At 37.3% G+C, this 24,020-nt stretch overlaps 1 protein-coding gene across 12 annotated transcripts in view; it reads right to left on the bottom strand.

The window, feature by feature from the left end:
• Positions 1–24,020, bottom strand: part of CPLANE1 (ciliogenesis and planar polarity effector 1) — a 127,263-nt gene that overhangs the window by 27,894 nt on the left and 75,349 nt on the right. For 11 of the 12 annotated variants that reach the window (XR_003792726.1, XR_003792727.1, XR_003792725.1 and 8 more), the window contains 5 exons: positions 23,706–23,956; positions 20,280–20,364; positions 8,417–8,566; positions 4,865–4,895; positions 3,948–4,079 (listed from right to left, as the gene is read on the bottom strand). Coding sequence is in view for 9 of the 12 variants with exons in the window: in XM_029217388.1 (XP_029073221.1) it covers positions 3,948–4,079; positions 4,865–4,895; positions 8,417–8,566; positions 20,280–20,364; positions 23,706–23,956 (649 nt within the window). In the remaining 3 variants the exon portion in view is untranslated. Of the gene's footprint in view, positions 1–3,947; positions 4,126–4,864; positions 4,896–8,416; positions 8,567–20,279; positions 20,365–23,705; positions 23,957–24,020 lie in introns of those variants that run through there. The other variant, XM_029217389.1, reaches the window with a different exon arrangement.

A 24,020-nucleotide genomic window follows, 5' to 3' on the forward strand; every position in this document is an offset into this window, starting at 1 on the left:
TCCCAAAGAAGCATTAGTAGAAGAGGCAGCCTTTATTCTATCAGGAACGAGTTCTGGGCCCAGGAAAGGCTACAAGGAAAAACATTTTAACCTAATGTCCCAAGGAAAAGCTATTTAAAATGTATTCTAAGGGTTCATATTTAGAGTAAAGTACTATGAAATAAATCATTAATGCTTCTAAGAAGAAATAGGATTAAATCTATGTTGTACTCAGGGTGATGAGACCTTGGGAAAACTCAAAGGATACAGATGTGCTGTATTAGTTACATAAACCAGTCTATATATTGGAGGAGGGGGAGGAATGACATACACACCACAAAATATATTTACAAAGAAAAAAATCTACTTTAAGCTTTGAATTCATTTCTTAAAAAATCAGAAAATTAGAAATCAATTAGAAATCAAATACAGGAAAAACAAACTGTAAAAAACAAAAACACATGGAGGCTAAACAGTGCACTGCTAAATAACCAAGAGATCACTGAAGAAATCAAAAAAATTAAAAAACACCTAGAAACAAAGGAGAACGAAAACACAATGATCCAAAACCTATGGCTACAGCAAAAGCAGTTCTAAGAGGGAGGTTTACAGCAATTCAAGCTCACCTCAAAAAACAAGAAAAACTTCAAATAAACAATCTAACCTTATACCTAAAGCAACTAGAAAAAGAAGAACAAAGAAAACCCAAAGTTAGTAGAAGGAAAGAAATCATAAATATCAGAGCAGAAATAAATGAAATAGAAACAAAGAAAACAATAGCAAAGATCAATAAAACTAAAAGTTGGTTCTTAGAGAAGATAAACAAAATTTATAAACCTTTAGCCAGACTCATCAAGAAAAAAAAGGGAGAGAACTCAAATCAATAAAACTAGAAATGAAAAAGGAGAGATTACAACTGACACTGCAGGAATGCAAAGCATCATAAGGGACTACTACAAGCAACTGTATGCCAACAGAATGGACAACCTGGAAGAAATGGACAAATTCTTGGAAAGGTATAACTTTCCAAGACTGAACCAGTAAGAATTAGAAAACATAAACAGACCAATCACAGGTAATGAAATTGAAACTGTAATTAAAAATCTTCCAACAAACAAAAGTCCAGGAAGAGATGGCTTCACAGGCAAATTCTATCAAACATTTAGAAAAGAGTTTTAACACCTATCCTTCTCAAACTCTTCCAAAAAACTGCAGAGGAAGGAACACTCCCAAACTTGTTCTACAGGGCCACCATCACCCTGATATCAAAACCAGACAAAGATATCACAAAAAAAGAAAATTAGAGACCAATATCATTGAGGAACATAGACGCAAAAAATCCTCAACAAAATACTGCAAACAGAATCCAGCAACAGATTAAAAAGATCATACACCATGATGAAGTGGGATTTATCCCAGGGATGCAAGGACTCTGCAATATATGCAAAAAAATCAATGTGATACACCATATTAACAAATTAAAGAATAAAAACCATATGATCATCTCAGTAGACGCAGGAAAAGCTTTTGACAAAATTCAACACCCACTTATGATAAAAACTTTCCAGAAAGTGGGCACTGGGGGAACCTAACTCAACATAATACAGGCCATATACGATAAACCCACATCATTCTCAATGGTGAAAAACTGAAAGCATTTCCTCTAAGATCAGGAACAAGACAAGGATGTCTACTCTCGCCACTCTTATTCAACGTACTATTGGAAGTCCTAGCCACAGCAATCAGAGAAGAAAAAGAAATAAAAGGAATACAATTGGAAAAGAAGAAGTAAAACTGTCACTGTTTGCAGATGACATGATACTATACATAGAAAATCCTAAAGATGGCACCAGAAAACTACTGGAACTAATCAATGAATTTGGTAAGGTTGCAGGATACAACATTAATGCACAGAAATCTCTGGCATTCCTATACACTAACAATGAAAGATCAGAAAGAGAAATTAAGGAAACAATCCCATTTACCATCGCAACAAAAAGAATAAAATACCTAGGAATAAACCTACCTAAGGAGACAAAAGACCTGTACTCAGAAAACTATAAGACACTGATGAAAGAAATCAAAGATGACATTAACAGATGGAGAGATATACCATGGTCCTGGATTGGAAGAATCAATGTTGTGAAAATGACTATACTACCCAAAGCAATCTATAGGTTCAATGCAATCCCTATCAAATTACCAATGCCATTTTTCACAGAGCTAGAACGAGAAATTTTACAATTTGTATAGAAACACAAAAGACCCCGAAAGCCAAAGCAATCTTGTGAAAGAAAAATGGAGCTGGAGGAATCAGGCTCCCGACTTCAGACTATACTACAAAGCTACGGTAATCAAGACAATATGGTACTGGCACAATACCAGTGCCAGTATCAATGGAACAGGAAATACAGATCAATGGAACAGGATAGAAAGCCCAGAGATAAACCCACGCACATATGGTCACCTTATATTTGACAAAGGAGGCAAGAATATACTTGGAGAAAAGACAGCCTTTTCAATAAGTGGTACAGGGAAAACTGGACAGCTACATGTAAAAGAATGAAATTAGAACACTCCCTAAAACCATACACAAAAATAAACTCAAAATGGATTAAAGACCTAAATGTAAGGCCAGACACTATCAAACTCTTAGAGGAAAACATAGGCAGAACACTCTAGGACATAAATCACAGCAAGATCCTTATTGACCCACCTCCTAGAGTAATGAAAATAAAAACAAAAATAAACAAATGGGACCTAATGAAGCTTAAAAGCTTTTGCACAGCAAAGGAAACCATAAAGAAGATGAAAAGACAACCCTCAGAATGGGAGAAAATATTTGCAAACTAATCAACTGACAAAGGATTAATCTCCAAAATATACAGCAGCTCATGTAGCTCAATATTAAAAAAAACAACCCAATCCAAAGATGGGTGGAGAACCTAAATAGACATTTCTCTAAAGAAAATGTACAGATGGCAAACAAATACATGAAAAGATGCTCTCAACATCACTAATCATTAGAGAAATGCAAATCAAAACCACAGTGAGGTATCACCTCACACCGGTCAGAATAGCTATCATCAAAAAATCTAAAACAATAAATGCTGAAGAAGGTGTGGAGAAAAGGGAACCATCCTGCACTGTTAGTGGAAATGTAAATTCATACAGCCACCATGGAGAACAGTATGGAGGTTCCTTAAAAAACTAAAAATAGAACTACCCTATGACCCAGCAGTCCCACTACTGGGCATATACCCTGAGAGAACCATAATTCAAAAAGAGTCATGGACCACAACGTTCACTGCAGCTCTATTTACAATAGCCAGGACATGGAAGCAACCTAAGTGTCCAGCGACAGATAAATGGATAAAGAAGATGTGGCACATATATACAATGGAATATTACTCAGCCATAAAAAGGAACAAAACTGAGTTATCTGTAGTGAGGTGGATGGACCTAGAGTCTGTCATACAGAGTGAAGTAAGTCAGAAAAAGAAAAACGAATACCGTATGTTAACGCATATATATGGAATCTAAGAAGGCGGTACTGATGAACCAAGTGGCAGGGCAGGAATAAAGATGCAGACGTAGAGAATGGACTTGAGGACACAGTCGGGGAAGGAGAAGCTGGGATGAAGTGAGAGAGTAGCACTGACATATAAAACAGATAGCTAGTGGGAAGCTGCTGCATAGCACAGGGAGATTAGCTCAATGCTTTGTGACCACCTAGAGGGGTGGGATAGGGAGGGTGGGAGGGAAGCTCAAGAGGGAGGGGATATGGGGATATATGTATACATATAGGTGATCCACTTTGTTATAAAGCAGAAACTAACACAACATTGTAAAGCAATTATACGCCAATAAAGAGGTAAAAATAAAATTACATAAAATATGGTCAATTTTAAATATTCTTGAACCATAAACATTTTAAGCAGGTTAAAAATAAATTATTCAGTGATTACCTGGAGATGCTCCTTGCCTGTTGTTCTGTTAAGCCAAGCTCTTCACTGGAAACTCCATCTTTTGTTATAAGGTCATTGATAATGTCTGCAATATCAGTCAGTTCACTCATCTGGAGTGGATCTACTGAAACACTTCATTCCCAAATGCAGTGTGAGAGAGATAAATCAGTATCTACAACTTAATTACATTAAGCAAAAATGAACATGTAAAACTATGCTCTCCAAGAGTATAAATGAACACAAAAAATGATAAACATATAACTAATTTCCTTCTATTGCTTTAATTCCAGTAATCCTCGGTGGAAAAGCCTAATCATCAATAATTGATAACTTCATATGCACTCTCAAAGGAGCAAACATAAGGCCTAGGGGACAACTGGGACAACTAGGACAACAACCTGTCCTGCCTATTGAAATTTAATACATACGTAGTAAAAGAAAATGTAGCAAATGTAAGCTACTGTATTCTAACTACCTATGCTGAACAGTAAGGGATACAATATAACAATCCTCAGTTTCTTAAAACAGGAGGCCCCACCCCGGGGCCGTGGACCACTACCCCGCTACCGGTCCGTGGCCTGTTAGGAACAGGGCCACACAGCAGGAGGTGAGCACGGTGGGTGAGCGAGAAGCTTCATCTGCCGCTTCCCACTGCTCGCATTACTACCTGAACAATACTCATCCCCCAGCCCTGACGTCTGTGGAAAAACTGTCCTCCAAGAAACCGGTCCCTGGTGCCAAAAAGGTTGGGGACTGCTATCTTAAAACACCCCATTCCCAATGGGAATTACATTCCTTTAATCCACAAAAAATATGTAGTGTAGAAGTTTACATACATATGAACAACAAAATTTCCAGAACACATAATTTATACCTAACTTTAAGTAAAACTGTGAATTAATTCTTAAGATATTTACCTCTCAAATAATTCATCACTGTTATTCACACCTTAAAAAAAAGAAACATTACTATTAATAAAAATTTCAGGTCAGTTATTTTTTCTATTTTCGATTATTAACCTGATCTAGAAATTATATATACAGAAACTGAAATATTTTTAAACCTCCATTTGGTAGTGAATATTGCCCACATTTTAAGATTATTACTTTTCTATCCAGAGTACTCTGAATAATACATTTTAGGAGGTACAATCTTTCTTTGCTTCATACACAGTTTAGAATACTGGAGTGAGATTTACTAAAAAAACAAAAAACAAAAACTTCTGATGATCTAAAAGGAATACTTTTGGGAAAATATATAATTTAACTCCAAGAGCCTTTACTTGGAAGAATATGCCCCAAAGAATAATTTTTAAACCTTGTCCAATATTAACAACACGTCTTTAAAGCAAAACACTTGGTCTACTCAATTTTCTGTATGTTTAACCCTCAAAGAGAATTGAATTAATACAGGGAAAAGTGTCCTGACATCTCTTGTCAAAAACACTTCCTTGTTAAGATTTTCTTATCCTAAGATAAATCCACCCTGCCTCTAAGACTTAGAACATCCACCTTTTTTTTTTTTTTTTTTTGGTTTATGGCCCATGTTCATCATATCCTTTATTATATCATCCATGCTCACATGTTTTTAATATTAAAACAATTTTGCTTTCTTAAGCACACGTTGTTTTGTTTATTAATCCTCAAATCAAGAATTTTACATTATCTTTGCTCTCAGAGTCTGGTCATTTGTGAGTTCTTCGATAATGGTGTACATATAGGCTAATGAGATATAAAAGATCTGACTAAGAAATGAAACAGATTCCTTTCATCAAAAGGCAGAGAAGTGTTATATTCAAATAACTACTTTTAAAAGTAGTTACATAGGAAGATTCTATCCTTACTTCATTTTCAAACCATTTTTGGAACTTTTTCTTTGGGACAGGCTTCACAATTTACTAAACACAATGGATCAGCTTCATTCCTTGATAGTCACAATTCCTTTTTTTAAAAAATTCCAAACAGTGGCACTCAGCCTGATCACCTAATTCATCAGAAACACCTCTGAATAACTTATGGCTGTTAACAAAAATTAAATCCATTCTCAGTGACTAAATTACTTGGCACTGACAAGAACACTCAGAAGAATTTGCTAAGAAGTGAAAGTCAATTTTAAAAGAGTAAATTTGAGCTATTTGTGAGCACTAGAAGTAAAGGAATGACTGTACATCTTTCCAAGAAGCCAACCTTGGAGAAGAAAACACCCATTAGGGCATCTAAATTCTGCACTTCTAAAAAAATACTAATTAGGTTTCTTTTTTAATTTATAATTAAACATTGAATACTAGAGAAAAAACATTTTTATTTATCCACCTTGACATGTGTTATGACATTTATTGACACTTCTCCTTGTTTTTTCCTCTTGCCTTAGAGTTTAAGAAGCTATTACAATCCTGAATGAATCATCGCCTTAACCTGGTACTCTCAATTTCTCTTTTCCTAGTACTTCCTTTTCTTCTGCCTTTAAACATAAGAGTTTATATTTATCCCCAACTCGAAATGATCTTTGACTTCATTTCATTTATTTCATTTCTATCTTCATTTTTCTCATTTCCTTTTACTGTCAGAATTCTTAAGTTTTCTATACTTACAGCTTCTTGAGCCTGTCTTTGTCCCCAACCTGCCTTCTTCTACGCTTGACATTACACTGAAAGTCCTCAAGTCCTTAAAAAAAACTCAGTCTTCATTCTTGACTTTCTGGCGGCTTGTGAAACTGTTAGCCACTCACTTTTTCTTGAAAATCCCTTTACCAGAGTCTGCTCATCCATTTCCCTCACTGGAGGTGGGGGCTCCCCTTGCTCTCTAATGGGTGGCATTTCACAGGTTGGTCCTCAGCTTTTCTCCTTTTTCCATCTTTCCTTCAGAAAACTGATGCACTCTCTAAGTCTTAACTATATAATTAGGTAAAAAGGCTCTTACATCTGTTTTTTTAAGCCTAAAGCCCTCAGCAAGCTCTACTTCCTTATCAAAAACTAAATCCTAAATATGACATGGCCCTGCATCACCTTAAATGCTACATGTGGTCCGAAGGTGCTCTAGAGTTTGACGTTAAGACCTGGTGATATCCTGGCTCTTAGTCTGACAATGCTAACCAGCCATTCACGTTCCCCTTCCTTTCCAACCACTTAGTCGGTGAGTATCATCCGCTGCCTATTCAGAATGTCTCTTGTTGCTTCTCCTTTCCCACAGCACTGCCCAGGCCCTCATCATTGCACAAGTCAGGTTAATCTAACAGCTCACTAACCGACCGAGGCCTCCACCCTGGTCCTCCTCCTAACCTCCACCGCTCAGAATTTACCAATGATTCCCAAGTACAAAATGGAGTTTAGACTTCTCAGATACAGCTAGAACCCACTAAAGCCTCTTTAACCTCATTTCTCAATTCTCTCCCCACCCATAAGAGGGAAGAGGAAAGATACTGGTAACCAAGAACCTATAGGAATCAAACAGATTCTCAGCTAACTGCTCTCTATATAGTACCTAATCTTCTCAACAACTCTATGAAGTAAAAATGATTATACCCATGTCATGATGACTGAAATACAAACAGAATCTAGAAAGAACTTAGAGAAAAAAATTACAAAGTTTAAACCAGCTTCTTAATAGCTTTTGTTTAAATAACAGCAATGTCATTTAAAAATAGCATTTCTTAACTGATTATATTAAGTTAATAATGGTAATAAAACATACTGTAAACATTCAGTAGAATCATCATTATTGACCATAAATATCTGAGGGCAAAAAAAATATTTAAAGCCACTGTTAGTGGTCCAACTGTGATATTTAGTATGCCCTGCTATTTACCCACTGCGCCACCAGGGAAGTCCCTAGTATGCCCTGCTATTTATATGACACAAAGTATTTGTCAGGACCAAGGAATAGCATTTTGAATTGCCAGCTCCAAATGAAATGCAATGAACGGTGGCACTGAACTTGTCTAAGGCTCAATATCCTCAACTGTAAAATGGGGATAATAATGGTAGCTACGTCACAGGTCAGGCTTACACCAGGGTCAATGCATGTAAAACAACAATGTCTGGCACATGGCAGAGGCTCAATAAATTACAGCTATTATTACTGTTTTCAAATCAAAACTCTCATAATTGACAGAGTTGGAATTTCTTAATTTTTTTTTTTTTTTTTTTTTTGGAATTTCTTAATTTTTATAAAAATCAAATATTATAGTGTTATAGTATAATATACCAGTATAATGGTATAATACTTCAGTTGCTATGTATTTAACATTAATAAGTTACACAGAGATATGACACATGCTTGCAGTGTATCTTATGAAGGTGACAAGATGACGTAGCTCTTCATGTGAATAGCACAATTTTTAAGATCCCTTCCCCGAAACTTATAAGTATTGCAAAACGGCTTCACGAATCCTTCACAACTATATTGCTAGTAAGTACTCTTCAGTACGAGTATTGGAAAATAAGAGTAAATGAAAAAAGTTAAGAACGATACCAGGAGAAGTCAAATTCTGGTCACTGGAAAGGCTGACAGCTGAATCGGCAGAAGGAAACACACAGGTTTTCTGACTAGGATGAGTTTCCATTACTGAAATCTGTTCGTTGTCCCTTTGATCTTCTTTATTCGTATGAGTCAGGAAATGCACTATCCATAGTATATGTTACAATTAAAAGAAAACAGTAGAAAAAATTCACATGGGAAAGACATAGCACTTAGCTAACACTTCTACATGGCAACAGACACATTAGAAGTTTACAACGTATTATTCTGATAGCTTTCTATTTACCCCATAATAAAATAATTTAATACAATATTTAAAATTTAAATTCCCTCATGGTTTAAAAAAAACAAAAAACTATTAAAGTTACTATCAACTTCAGATTGAGCTACAGTGGATAGGCCCATGCCCTGTTATAAAACAAAGGAGAAATGCTAAATTTAAAAAAAAAACCAAAACAGGTTCATACACAACCAAGACCTGTAAATAAAGAAATCTTCTGGTGCCATAAAAGCAAAAGGAATTCAAAGCTGGACAATAAATGGACAATGATGCTGGCATAGTCCACGGAGGAACAGGAGACGTGGTTTCTGCAGATTGCAGTGAGGGGAACTGAGCTACCTTCCTATGGCTCAGAGTGCTGAAGGACAGTTCTGTCCATAAAATGCAGATAAGAGGGCTTCCCTGGTGGCGCAGTGGTTGAGAATCCGCCTGCCAACACAGGGGACATGGGTTCGAGCCCTGGTCTGGGAAGATCCCACATGCCGTGGGGCAACTAAGCCTGTGCACCACAACTACTGAGCCTGCACTCTAGAGTCTGAGAGCCACAACTACTGAAGCCCACGCGCCTAGAGCCCGTGCTCCACAACAAGAGAAGCCACTGCAATGAGAAGCCCACGCACCACAACGAAGAGTAGCCCCCGCTCTCCGCAACTAGAGAGAAACCCACGCACAGCAACGAAGACCCAACGCAGCCAAAAACAAATAAAATTATTAAAAAAAATGCAGATAAGAAAAACTCTGCCCTAAAAAATCAGCAAAGAAGTTTTCTATCTCCGTGGATAGTGGACGGGAGAAAAATAAAAGTCAACTCTGAGAAATAGAAACCCCTGTCTTGCTACAGGCAAATGTGGGATCTGAATTTATACTATCTATGTAGTACAGCAACTCCAAGCCAAAAAAATATATATAAACTTGTCCCCATGTTTTTATACTTCAGTAACAGCCAGAAGTAAATATAAAACCGCTCCAGGGCTTCCCTGGTGGTGCAGTGGTTGAGAGTCCGCTGCCGATGCAGGGGACACGGGTTCATGCCCCGGTGCGGGAGGATCCCACATGCCGCAGAGCAGCTGGGCCCGTGAGCCATGGCCACTGAGCCTGCGCGTCCGGAGCCTGTGCTCCACAACGGGAGAGGCCACAGTGGTGAGAGGCCCGCGTACTGCACACACACACAAAAAAAACACTCCAAAGAAAAACATATACAACCTAGCAGAACCACCCCCTACAAAATAAGCTCATGATAAAAAATTAAAACTCACACAAAGAAACAAGCAACCCTGAGGACAGTATATAGATTTGACAATCGAGAATATGCACACAAGAAATAAAATAATCTGAAAGGGCATAAAATATTACTAAATAATTAAATTGATGAAAGAAGGTATAGAAACCACAATAAAAGAACAGGACAGAGTACATCCAAAGAACAGATAGACCTGAAAAAGAAACAAAACTTCTAGACATTAAGAATGTAGTCACCAAAATTAAAATCCTACAGCAAAGAAGACACAGCAGAAGAGAGAATCCGTAAACTAAGAGAGAGAGATCTGAGGAAACATCCTAAGCACATCACTGAGAGATAAAAAGGTGGAAATTAAGAAGTGATTAAAAGACAAGAAATAGACTGAGAAGTTCCAACATACCTCTAACAAGTGTTTTAGAAAACAGAACAGAAAGAATGGGAAGGAAGCAATACTCCAAAAGAAACCAGATGAAAAATTCCCAGTGTTAAATCTGTAAATTAAAGAATCATTCCTCCCAGGCTGGTTCCCTGTCCTCCAAAGCCCCCTCCAGGTGGCGTGGGTACTGAGGGCATAGGAGGGAGACCCGGGGAGATCAGGAGAGGCAGGTGGGAGAGGTCCTCCGGGACCGGAGGAGCAGGAGAGGAGAGGAGGGCGTTTGCCCTGCCCACTTGAGGCCAGGCAACCTGCTGGGCTCCCAGGTGAGGTCCCCCACCCTCTGAGACCAGGGGTGCAGGGCACATCTGGGCCCCTTCTGTTCCTGGAGCCTAGCCCCACCCTCCCATAGCCCCCAGGGCCTTTTCCAGCCCTGTGGGTCCTGAGCATTGGCCCCGCCCACCACCTAAACCTCACCCTTGCTTAGGACCCACCCTCCACAGCCAAGGCCTTTTCCCTGTTGTTTTTTTTCTTTTCTTTTCCCCCCTTCTCTTTTTCACTATTGTGGTACTGTTGTACCTTCTGGTTGTTGATTCAACTATATTTTTATATTCTTTCTAACATATCTGTTAGTTTCCTAGTCTATTTTTTACTTTGTTATTGTTCTCTCATTTTTTTTTTTTTTTTTTTTTTTGCCACCACGTGCGGCTTGTGGGATCTTGGTTCATGAGCGGGAGGTCAGACTGAAGTTCCTGCGGTGGGAGCTCCGTGTCGGAACCACTGGACTAACAGAGAACCTCAGAATATTCATTGGAGTGAGGTCTCACAGAGGTCCGCATCTCAGCACCAACACCCAGCTCTACCCAACAGCCTATAAACTCCAGTGTTGGAAGCCTCAGGCCAAACAACCAGTTAGACAGGAGCACAGTCCCACTCATTAAAAAAAGAGAGAGATGGCAAAAAGATATGTCACAGATGAAGGAGCAAGGTAAAAACCTACAACACCAAATAAATGAAGAGGAAATAGGCAATCTACCTGTAAAAGAATTCAGAGTAATGATAGTAAAGATGATCCAGAATCTGGAAGTAGAATGGAGGTACGGATTGAGAAAATACAAAAAATGTTTAACAGAGATCTAGAAGATCTAAAGAACAAACAAACACAGATGAACAACATAATAACTGAAATGAAAAACATATTAGAAGGAATCAATAAAAGAATAACTGAGGCAGAAGAACGAATAAGTGAGCTGGAAGACAAAATGGTAGAAATAACTGCCAAGGAACAGAATAAAGAAAAAAAAATGAAAAGAATTGAAGACAGTCTCAGGGACCTCTGGGACAACACTAAACGCACCAACATTCTAATTATAGAGTTCCCAGAAGAAGAAGAGCAAACGAAAGGGTCTGAGAAAACATCTGAAGAGATTATAGTCAAAAACTTCCCTAACATGGGAAAGGAAATAGTCACCCAAGTCCAGGAAGCCCAGAGAGTCCCATACAGCATTAACCCTAGGAAAAACACAACAAGACACACATTACTCAAACTAACAAAAATAAAATTCAAAGAAAATATATTAAAAGCAGCAAGGGAAAAACAGAAAATAACATATAAAGGAATCCCCATAAAGTTATCAGCTGATTTTTCAGCAGAAACTCTGCAGGCCAGAAAGGGAGCAGCAGGATATACTTAACGTGATGAAAGACAAAAACCTGAAACCAAGATTACTCTACACATTAAGGATCTCATTCAGATTTGAGGGAGAAATCAAAAGCTTTTCAGACAAGCAAAAGCTAAGAGAATTCAGCATCACTAAACCAGCGTTACAACAAATGCTAAAGAAACTTCTCTACATGGGGCGGGAAACAAAAGAGAAGAAAAAGACCCACAAAAACAAACCCAAAACAATTAAGAAAATGGTAACAGGAAGATACACATGGATAATAACCTTGAATGTAAATGGATTAAATGCCCCAACCAAAAGACACAGACTGGCTGAATGGATACAAAAACAAAACCCATATATATGCTATCTACAAGAGACCCACTTCAGACCTAGGGACACCTATGGACTGAGGTGAAGGGATGGAAAAAGATATTCCATACAAATGGAAATCAGAAGAAAGCTGGAGTAGCAATACTCGTATCCAATAAAATAGACTTTAAAATAAAGACTATTACAAGAGACAAAGAAGGACACTACATAATGATCAAAGGATCAATCCAAGAAGATATAACAATTATAAATGTTTATGCACCCACAATAGGAGCACCTCACTACATAAGGCAAATGCTAAGAACCATGAAAGGAAAACTTGACAGTAACACAATAATAGAAGGAGACTTTAACACACCACTTAAACCATAACACACCACTTAAACCAATGGACAGATCATCCAAAAAAAATAAATAAGGAAACACAAGCTTTAAGTGACACAAAAGACCAGATAGATTTAATTGATATTTATAGAACATTCCACCCAAAAGTGGCAGAATACACTTTCTTCTCAAGTGCACATGGAACATTCTCCAAGAGAGATCACACATTGGGTCACAAATCAAGCCTCAGTAAATTTAAGAAAACTGAAATCATATCAAGCATCTTTTCTGACCACAACGCTATGATATTGCAAATGAATTACAGGAAAAAAAACTGTAAAAAACACAAATAGATGGAGGCTAAAGAGCGCGCTACTAAATAACCAAGAGATCAGTAAAGAAATCAACAAAGAAATAAAAAAATACAAACAAATGAAAATGGAAACATGACGACCCAAAAACCAATGGGAGGCAGCAAAAGCAGTTCCAAGAGGGAAGTTTATAGCAATTCAATCACACCTCAAGAAACAAGAAAAATCTCAAATGAACAATCTAACCCTACGCTTAAAACAACTAGAGAAAGAAGAACAAAGAAAACCCAAAGTCAGTAGAGGGAAATAAATCATAAAAATCAGAGCAGAAATAAATGAAATAGAAACAAAGAAAACAATAGCAAAGATCAATAAAACTAAAAGCTGCTTCTTTGAGAAGATAAACAAAATTGATAAACCCTTATCCAGACTCATCAAGAAAAAAAGGGAGAGGACGCAAATCGATAAAATTAGAAATGAAAAAGGAGAAATCACATAGACAACTCAGAAATACAAAGGAATATAAGAGGCTACCAGAAACAACTGTATGTCAATAAAATGGACAACCACGAAGAAATGGACAAATTCTTGGAAAGCTACAATTTTCCAAGGCTGAACCAGGAAGAATTAGAAAATATAAACAGACATATCATAAGTAATGAAATTGACACTGTAATTAAAAATCTTCCAACAAACAAAAGTCCAGGACGAGATGGCTTCACAGGCAAATTCTATCAAACATTTACAGAAGAGCTAACACCAATCCTTCTCAAACTCTTGCAAAAAATTGCAGAGGAAGAAACACTCCCAAATTCATTCTACGAAGTCACCATCACCCTGATACCAAAACCAGAAAAAGATACCACAAAATAAGAAAATTATAAACCAATATCACTGATGAACATAGATGCAAAAATCCTGAACAAAAAACTAGCAAACAGTATCCAACAGCACATCAAAAGGATCATACACCATGATCAAGTAGGATTTATCCCAGGGATGCAAGGATTCTGCAATATATGCAAATCAATCAATGTGATGAAACAACATTAACAAATTAAGGAATAAAAGCCATAAGATCATCTCAATAGATGCAGAAAAAGCTTTTGACAAAATTCAACACCCACTTATGATAAAAGCTTTCCAGAAAGCGGGCACTGGGGGAACCTACCTCAACATAATAAAGGCCATATATGAAAAACCCACAGCAAACATCATACTCAATGGTGAAAAACTGAAAGCATTTCCACTAAGATCAGGAACAAGACAAGGATTTCTGCTCTCACCACCTTTTTTTTTTTTTTTGCGGTACACGGGCCTCTCACTGTTGTGGCCTCTCCCGTTGCGGAGCACAGGCTCTGGATGCGCAGGCTCATAGCCATGGCTCACGGGCCCAGCCGCTCCACGGCATGTGGGATCTTCCCGGACCGGGGCACGAACCCGTGTCCCCTGCAACGGCAGGCAAACACTCAACCACAGCGTCACCAGGGAAACCCCTCTCACCACTTTTATTCAACATAGTTTTGGAAGTCCTAGCTATGGCAATCAGAAAAGAAAAGAAATAAAGGGAATACAAATTGGAAAAGAAGAAGTAAAACTGTCATTGTTTGCGGATGACATGATACTACACATAGAAAATCCTAAAGATGCCACCAGAAAACTACTAGAACTAATCAATGAATTTGGTAAGGTTGCAGGATACATTAATGCACAGAAATCTCTGGCATTCCTGTACATCAACAACGAAATATCAGAAAGAGAAATTAAGAAAACAATCCCATTTACCATCACAACAAAAAGAATGAAATATCTAGGAATAAACCTGCCTAAGGAAGCGAAAGACTTATACTCAGAAAACTACAGAACACGGATGAAAGAAATCAAAGATGAAATAAATAGATGGAGGGATATACCATGTTATTGGATTGGAAGAATCAATATTGTGAAAATGACTATACTACCTAAAGCAATCTACAGATTCAATGCAATCCCTATCAAACTGCCAATGGCATTCTCCACAGAATTAGAACAAAAAATTTTACAATTCGTATGGAAACACAAAAGACCCCAAATAGTCAAAGCAATCTTGAGAAAGAAAAATGGAGTTGGAGGAATCAGGCTCCCTGACTTCAAACTATACCACAAAGCTACAGTAATCAAGACAGTATGGTACTGGCACAAAAACAGAAATATAGATCAATGGTACAGGATAGAATGCCCAGAGATAAACCAATGCACACATGGTCACCTAATTTATGACAAGGGAAGCAAGAACATACAATGGAGAAAGGACAGCCTCTTCAATAAGTGGTGCTGGGAAAACTGGACAGCTACATGTAAAAGAATGTACACCTAGACAAAGTGTACCTAAAGGATGAAATTAGAACATTCCCTAACACCATATACAAAAATAAACTCCAAATGGATTAAAGACCAAAATGTAAGACCAGACACTATAAAACTCTCAGAGAAAAACATAGGAAAAACACTCTTTGACATAAACCACAGCATGATTTTTTTGACCCACCTCCTAGAGTAACAGAAATAAAAAAAAAAAAAAAACCAAATGGGACCTAATTAAGCTTAAAAGCTTTTGCACAGCAAAGGAAACCATAAACAAGACAAAAAAACAACCCTCAGAATGGGAGAAAATATTTGCAAATGAAACAACAAAGGATTAATCTCCAAATTATACAAACAGCTCATGGAGATCAATACCAAGAAAACAAACAATCCAATTAAAAAATGGGCTGGAAGACCTAAATAGACATTTCATCAAGAAAGACATAGAGATGGCCAAGAGGCACATGGAAAGATTCTCAACATCACTAATTATTAGAGAAATGCAAATCAAAACTACAATGAGGTATCACCTCATGCCTGTCAGAATGGCTATTATCAAAAAGTCTAGAAACAATAAATGCTGGAAATGGTGTGGTGAAATGGGAACCCTCCTGCACTGTTGGTGGGAATGTAAATTGATACAACCACTATGGAAAAGAGTATGGAGGTTCCTTAAAAAACTATAAATAGAACTACCATATGACCCAGCAATCTCACTACTGGGCATATACCTTGAAAATACCATAATTAAAAAACAGACATGTACCACAATGTTCATTGCAGCACTATTCACAATAGCTAGGACATGGAACGAACCTAAATGTCCACCCACAGATGAATGCATAAAGAAGGTGTGGCACATATATACAATGGAACATTACTCAGCCATAAAAAGAAACAAAATTGAGTTATTTGTAGTAAGGTGGATGGACCTAGAGTCTGTCATACAAAGTGAAGTACGTCAGAAAGAGAAAAACAAATACCGTATTCTAACGCATATATATGGAATCTAAAATTTTAAAAAAATGGTACTGATGAACCTAGTTTCAGGGCGGGAATAAAGATGTAGACATAGAGAATGGACTTGAGGACATGGGGTGGGAGGGGGCAGTTGGGCAAAGTGAGAGTAGCATCAACATATATACACTACCGAATGTAAAATAGTTAGCTAGTGGGAAGCAGCAGCAGAGCACAGGGAGATCAGCTCGGTGCTTTGCAATGACCTAGAGGGGTGGGATAGGGAGGATGCGAGGGAGGCTCAAGAGCGAGGGGATATGGGGACATATGTATGCATATGGCTGATTTGCTTTGGTGTACAACAGAAACTAACACAGTACTGTGAAGCAATTATACTCCAATAAGGATGTATTAAAAAAATAATCATTCCTACTCCCATATAGTATAAATAAGAAGAAATATACACCTAGACAAAGTGTATCAAAAATGCAAAATAAACCAAACATAAAGAGGAAAACTTTAAAAGGAATAAGAGAGAAAACAACAGCAATTAGACAGACAGCACATAGGTATTATAAACTCAGCAATCAGAGATGTCAGTGGAAAATGGAATAATATCTTTAAAATGCTGAGGGAAATAAGCATCAACCTAGAATTCTGTACTTAGCTATAAGCCATCACTCACAAATTGTAGTAAAATTAAAACTATTTTCAAAGACTGGGAGAACTTGCTACTAACAGACTCTAGTTGAAAGAACTAATGAAGGAAGAAGAGAACAATCCTCGAAAAAGTGGATGCAAGAAGCAATAATGGCACAGAATAGAAAATGCCAGAGTGCATCTCAGGCAATAAGGACAAGTATTATTTGATGAAACTTGTGTTTTGGTTTCATATATTTATTGTTTACATATGTACACTATTCAATTTACAACTTTTTTTAAAAGAGAAGCAACTGAGGGGAAAGAAACTGGCAAACATGCTGATAAATTCAAATTAGTATTTACTTAAAAAAATACAAGACAGTGCAGTGGTTAAGAATCCACCTGCCAATGCAGGGGACACGGGTTCAAGCCCTGGTCTGGGAAGATCCCACATGCCACAGAGCAACTAAGCCCGTGCACCACAACTACTGAGCCTGCGCTCTAGAGCCCACAAGCCACAACTACTGAGCCCATGAGCCACAACTACTGAAGCCTGCACGCCTAGAGACCATGCTCTGCAACAAGAGAAGCCACCACAATGAGAAGCCCGCACACAGCAACAAAGAGTAGCCCCCACTCGCCACATCTAGAGAAAGCCCGGGCGCAGCCAACAAAGACCCAACCTAGCCAAAAATAAATAAATTAAAAACAAAAAAATCGTTTAACAACAACAACAGCAAAAATACAAGACAAAGGAGACTAAGTGGGTGGGTTAAAAACAAGGTAGAACAAAAACACTAGAAAACATTATCAGAGAAAATGTGAAAAGGCATATCAGTGTTAAAAGTCTAAAGTCCTTATATTGTTTGGGAGGTAAATATATTCAACTCAACACTCAACTCTGAATGTTGAAAACTGAAGAATAATCACTAGGAGATTAAAAATAGAATGTATAATTTCTAAACAAATAGGGAAAGAGAGAATATAGAAAACTCAATACAAGAGAAGGAAAGAAAGGACAGAAAGTAAAGAAAAAATAAGGAGTAAATAGGAAGCACAAAATAAGATAATAGAAATAAGCACAAATATATCAGTAATCACAGTAAATGGAAACTGATTATACTTGATGATTAAAACACAAATTATGTAATTATTTAAAAGAATGAAATTTAGCTATATGCTGGACACAGCTACAACATAATCACTCAGCTTGAAAGTAAAGGGATGTCTAATGTACAGGAAATACAGGGAACAGAGGAACATGTTAAATGACACCACAGAGATTCAATTAGCAAATTACAGACTCCAAAAAATACTTAAGGACAAACAACGAGGTTTCTTCAACAAATAAACTAGAAGGGAAAAAGAGAGATAAAGGAGTAACACAGAAGTTAAAGGAAACTTTTAAGCCATCAACCAACTGCCATGTATAGACCTTATCTGGACTCCAACTAGACCAAATAAACTATTTTTTTAAATGAGGCAACTGGCAATAGTTGAACACTAATTAGATACATGACAGTATCAAGACTTTTTAAAAAAGAAATGACAATACTATTATTTTTTAAAAGGAGACCTTATCTTTTAGAGATATATATAAAATATTTATGGATAAAATAATGTGCTGCCTGGAATTTGCTTTAAAATAATTCAGGAAAAGGTAGGAAGAGTGGGTGGGATTGGCCATGAGTTCCTAATTGTTAAAGGTGATTGTTGGGTACATGAAGGTCAATTATACTATTCTGTCTGCTATTGAAATATGCTTGAAATTTTCCATTAAAATTTTTAAAAAATAAAAAGTACTAAAAAAGATATACCAGGCAAAAGAAAGCAGGAATGGACATATTAATATTAGACAAAATCGACTTTTGAGTCTAAAAAGCATTACTGCGAATAAAGAGAGTCATTAATGATAAAAGGGACAAAATTCAACAAAAATAATCATCATGAACTATATTCATTTTATAGCACAGCCTCAACTACATAAAGAAACATTTAACAGAATTATAAAGAGAAATAAATAACTCCACAATCATTGTGGGTAATTTTTAATGCACCCTTCTAAACAGTATAATTTAGAAGTCTGACTATTATGTATGTGTGTGTGACTACATATATGTATTTATTTATTTATTTGTTTGTTTGGCTGTGCCGGGTCTTAGTTGCAGCATGTGGGATCTTTGTTGCCGCGTGCGGGATCCTCGTTAAGGCATGCAGGATCTTTAGTTGTGACGTGTAGGATCTTTAGTTGCAGCACGTGCGCTCTTAGTTGCAGCATGCGGGATCTAGTTCCCTGACAAGGGATTGAACCCAGGCCCCCTGAATTGGGAGTGCAGAGTCTTAACAACTGGACCATCAGGGAAGTCCCCACATATGAAATTTTATGTAGGATTTTATGTAGGAGATGTGTGTGTGCATATATATAAACCAACATAAAACGCTTATTCTTTTCAAATAAACAGAGAATATTTACAAAAACTGACTGTATATACTGAGGGAAATTTTAACAAATATCTAAGAATGACATTATTATACACTCACCTAATCACAATACAATGAAAATAAAGTACAAAAATATAGCCCAAGCCCCATAATATTTGGAAGCTAAAAACTCCTTTTATGAGCTAAAGAAGAAACCTTAATATAAACTGCTAACTATTTCGATCTGAACACCACCAAAAGATGTAACATATCAACACTCTTATCTGGGTCCTTTCAGAAACATGTTCAGCCTCAAATGCACTTATTAGAAAAAATAAAAAAAGAAAGAATGAAGTTAGGAAAAATCCAACAAGGTAAGGCCCCAAAAGCAGAAAAAATAATAAAGCTAGGAGGAGAAATTTATGAAAAAGAAAATTAAGAAACAATAGAGAGAATCAATGAACTAAAACCTGTTTTTTGGCAAAATGCATTAAACTGCTGACAAGACTCAATGAGAGAATGTAGATATAAACAACTATAGTTACAGTAGAAATTTATTTAAATAACTACCCTAATTCCATTCATTAAGAAACGAAAAAACTTAATACTTCACCACTGCCGTGTCATTTAACCTGAACCTCAAATTCTAGCTCAGCTGATGACCACAGACAAACAAGCACCTCAGCACAAAGCTCTGTGTGACCCTCAGCAGTGTGTGGCCGCGGATGTGGAGTGACAGAAACTAAGGTCCAGCCCACAGTGTCCACCTCTGGTTCAAACGCCAGGGGAGGGTACAGCGTCGGGCTTCTCGGAAAAAACACTGGCCTGAGGTGGAAGCCCTCATCTAAAAATGAGGGGACGGATGGCTTCAGCTCCCATAAGAAAACTATTCCCAGTTCTGGCACACCAAAAAGAAATACCTATCCTTTCAAAGAAAGGCTTCAGTCCCACCCCCGACCCCTCACAAACCTTCAGGAATGTGAATGGCTTTTGAAGGCAGTGTTTTTTCAGATTCGGGGCCAGAAGACAGCTCAATGTGATCTACAGGTTCAACCTGTAGAAAAACATGCACAACAAAATAACTGCTACAAATTTTATGGTTTGATAATTTCAAAACATCATAAACAATTTTATGTAGGTTTTACACATTTGTATTAATGCAACAAATGAAAGAACAGGATTAAATCCAATATGAGCTAAATGGTGAGAACTTTATGAAGAGGAGTAAATTTTTACTTATTTTGTATCTTAACCGATTTAACCTTTTAAGAGGCTCAGGAAAATTGCATTATAAATTTTACAATGGGGAGGAATGATAACCACCATCTAGACAAAACTTTTCTTTTTTTTACATAGTTCACCTTTATTTTATTTATTTATTTTTTATTGAAGTATAGCTGACTTACAATGTTATACTAGTTTCAGGTGTATAACACAGTAATTCAATATTTTTATACACTACACACCATACAAAGTTATACAATATTATTGACTATTTCCCTGTGTTGTACATTACATCACCATGACTTATTTTTTTTTTAAATAAATGGTAGTTTGTACCTCTTAATCCCCTTTACCTATTCGGCCCATCTCCCATCCACCTCCCCTCTGGCAACCACTGGTTTGTTCTCTGTATATATGAGTCTGTTTCTGTTTTATATGTTTATTTGTTTTGTGTTTTAGAAAGTCTCTTCAACAAATGATGTTGGGAAAACTGGACAGCTGCATTTAAAAGAATGAAACCATTTTCATAGACCATTTTCTTACACCATACACAAAAATAAACTCAAACTGGATTAAAGACTTATATGTAAGACCTGAAACCATAAAACTCCTAGAAGAAAACAGGCACGCTCTTTGACATTGGTCTTAGCGATATATTTTTTGGATCTGTCTCCCCAGGCAAGTGCAAGAAAGCAAAAATAAACAGAGACTACATCAAACTAAAAAGCTTCTGCACAGTGAAGGAAACCAACAACAAAACAGAAAGGCAACCTACAGACTGGGAGAAAATATTTGCAAATACTATCTTCAATAAGAGATTAATATGTAAAATAGTTAAAGAACTCATACAACTCAATAGCAAAAAAACAAACAATCCAATTTAAAAATGGGCAGAGGACATGAACAGACATTTTTCCAAAGACAACATACAGATGGCCAACAGACACATGAAAAGATGCTCAACATCACTAATCATCAAGGAAATGCAAATCAAAACCACAATGAGATATCACCTCATGACAGACAGAATGGCTATTATCAAAGAGACAAGTATTGACAAGGATGTGGAGAAAAGGGAACTCTTGTGCACTGCTGGTGGGAATGTAAATTAGTGCAGCCACTATGGAAAACAGTATGGAGGTTCTTCAAAAAAAATAAAAATAGATCTAACATACAATCCAGCAATTCCACTTTGGGGTATTTATCTGAAGAAATCAAAACCTTTCATTTTAAAGATGAGGGAATAAGGCCCAGAGAAATTCAGTGACTTGCAAATCCAGAACATGGACTTGAACCCGTATCTTTAAGGCATGTAGTCGGTGTGTCCACGGTGTCCCTCAGCCTCTTCCAGACCTACAAGCTGTTTTCTTAAACTAAAATGGGCAAGTAAAAATCTTTGTATTTATGTGTGCATTATAATAGGGTGAGAACATTTTAAGCCAATATGCCAAACCTTTCATTTAAATCAATTCTATTTCCTTCAAAGTAGTCACCTCGGAAGAATAGAGTTTGATCAACCATTTTTAGAACTCTTCTTTTGAAATTGTCTCCCAAGCTTGTGCTACAATTACTAATAACTGTTCCATTAGTAAGTCTTTATTATATGAACATGATTTTATTTCTGTCAGAATCTAAAAATGAGTGCACGGAGACAGCCATTAAATAAAGTTATCAATTGCCTGCATGCACCAAGCAAAAGACATAATTCCTACCTTCCAGTTTGGAAAGGCTTGGGCTGAGAGGAGACCTGTATCAGAATTTGCGGGAACTTTCAAAAAATACAAGTGTGTGACCTACGCCCTCCTCCTTGCAAAGTCACTCCCCTTCCTCTCTCTCCGCCCCACGCCTTTCAATAGGGCTGGCATGTATATTTTGAAGAAGCATCCCAAGTGATCTTGACATGCACAACTGTCCTTTTATCTAATGACCCAGATCTGTGGAAATTCTTCTTGAAATTCCTCCTCTGGCTTGCTTTCTCCTGAGCATCTTCCCTCCCTCAGATTATTTTCTTAAGCTTTGTTGTTGAATCCCCATCCTTAAAAGTTAGTGCACCCACAGAATTCTGATCTTAACCCACTTTTTCCTTACTCAATATGCTCTCTCTGGGTGAGTGCCCTCACTATTATAATTTGAACTTTCTCCTAACTGATGACTCTAAAATCTGTACCATCACCCCGGATCTAGCTCCTGAGCTCCAGAAGCATCAATAGATATCCAAATGCCTACTAATCTCACAGCACCTCAAATTTCACGTGGCCCTCACTGAAATCTCTGTCTTACTCCTCCCAAAAGACACACACTTCCTCTACCCTAGTTTAGAAAATGACTCCAACATTCACCCACGCTGGAAATCTGGAGTCTACTGTGAATCTCTGCATTATTCTTCACCTTCCCACAGCCACTCAACCTCTGAATCCTGCTACATCCTCCCTCCATCCCCAGTGCCAAAGTTCAGGTTATTATTATTTCTTGGCTTGGTACTATTCACCAGATCCCAAACACCAATCAATAGACCTGATATAGGGCTTCCCTGGTGGGACAGTGGTTGAGAGTCCGCCTGCCGATGCAGGGGATATACATAAACATCAATCTCTTTATTCTGAATACTTTTTAAAGATACAGAAAACTTCTAAGCACTAGTAATCCCATTGTATAAAATATCTGAAAGAAACAGAATTCAAAATATAAGGACAACACTGTTTGTAAAGTTATAAAAATCTTGCCGAAGAAAATGATACTCAATTATGAGCAGGGTTTATCTAAAACCACATTCTGGTTTTGTAATTCATATATTTATTTTCCTGGTAGGAAGCAAGAGTTCACTTCTTAAAAGGTTAACGTTTAAGTGGTTCTCAACTGGGAGTGATTTTGTCTCCCAGGGGACATTTGGCAATGCCTGGAGACATTTTTGATTATTATAGCTGAGGGGAATGCTACTGACAGCTAGTGGGTCAAGACCAGGGATGCTACTAATTATCTTACAATGCATGGGACAAACTCCCACAACAAAGAAATATCTGGCCCAAATGTCAACAATGCTGAGGTTGAGAAACCCTAGCCTAAAGAAACCAAATTTCCCATTATTTTGAAAAATCAAGAGTCTAAAATTATATCACACTACAAATTTAATAAGTAGGTAACAAACAGAAAACTAAAATAAAGACAGCCTACCTTAATACAATGTCGGTCTAGCATGATACGTCTCGGGTAATTCTGCTCTATGTTTTCAGCAATGTTCTGTATTGCTAACAGCTGTTCATCAATTTTCTGAAGCTTTGAGGTGAGATGCTCTAGCCGGCGAGCTGCAGAGCTTGGCGCAGGACTAGTGGTAGAGACATCCTGTAGTAGTTCCCACAGCGGGTAATCTGAGGCATCTGACTTTGAGCTTCGTTCCTTGAATCGAAGATCTGGCTTCGGAGTATCTAAATATTAATAAAGGTAATATCAGAATTGACTACAATTAAAACAGAAATAGGGGCTTCCCTG

This window comes from Monodon monoceros, unplaced genomic scaffold, assembly GCF_005190385.1.
Source record: "Monodon monoceros isolate NGI ecotype Baffin Bay Population unplaced genomic scaffold, NGI_Narwhal_1 Super_Scaffold_12, whole genome shotgun sequence".
NCBI classification, from domain to species: domain Eukaryota; kingdom Metazoa; phylum Chordata; class Mammalia; order Artiodactyla; family Monodontidae; genus Monodon; species Monodon monoceros.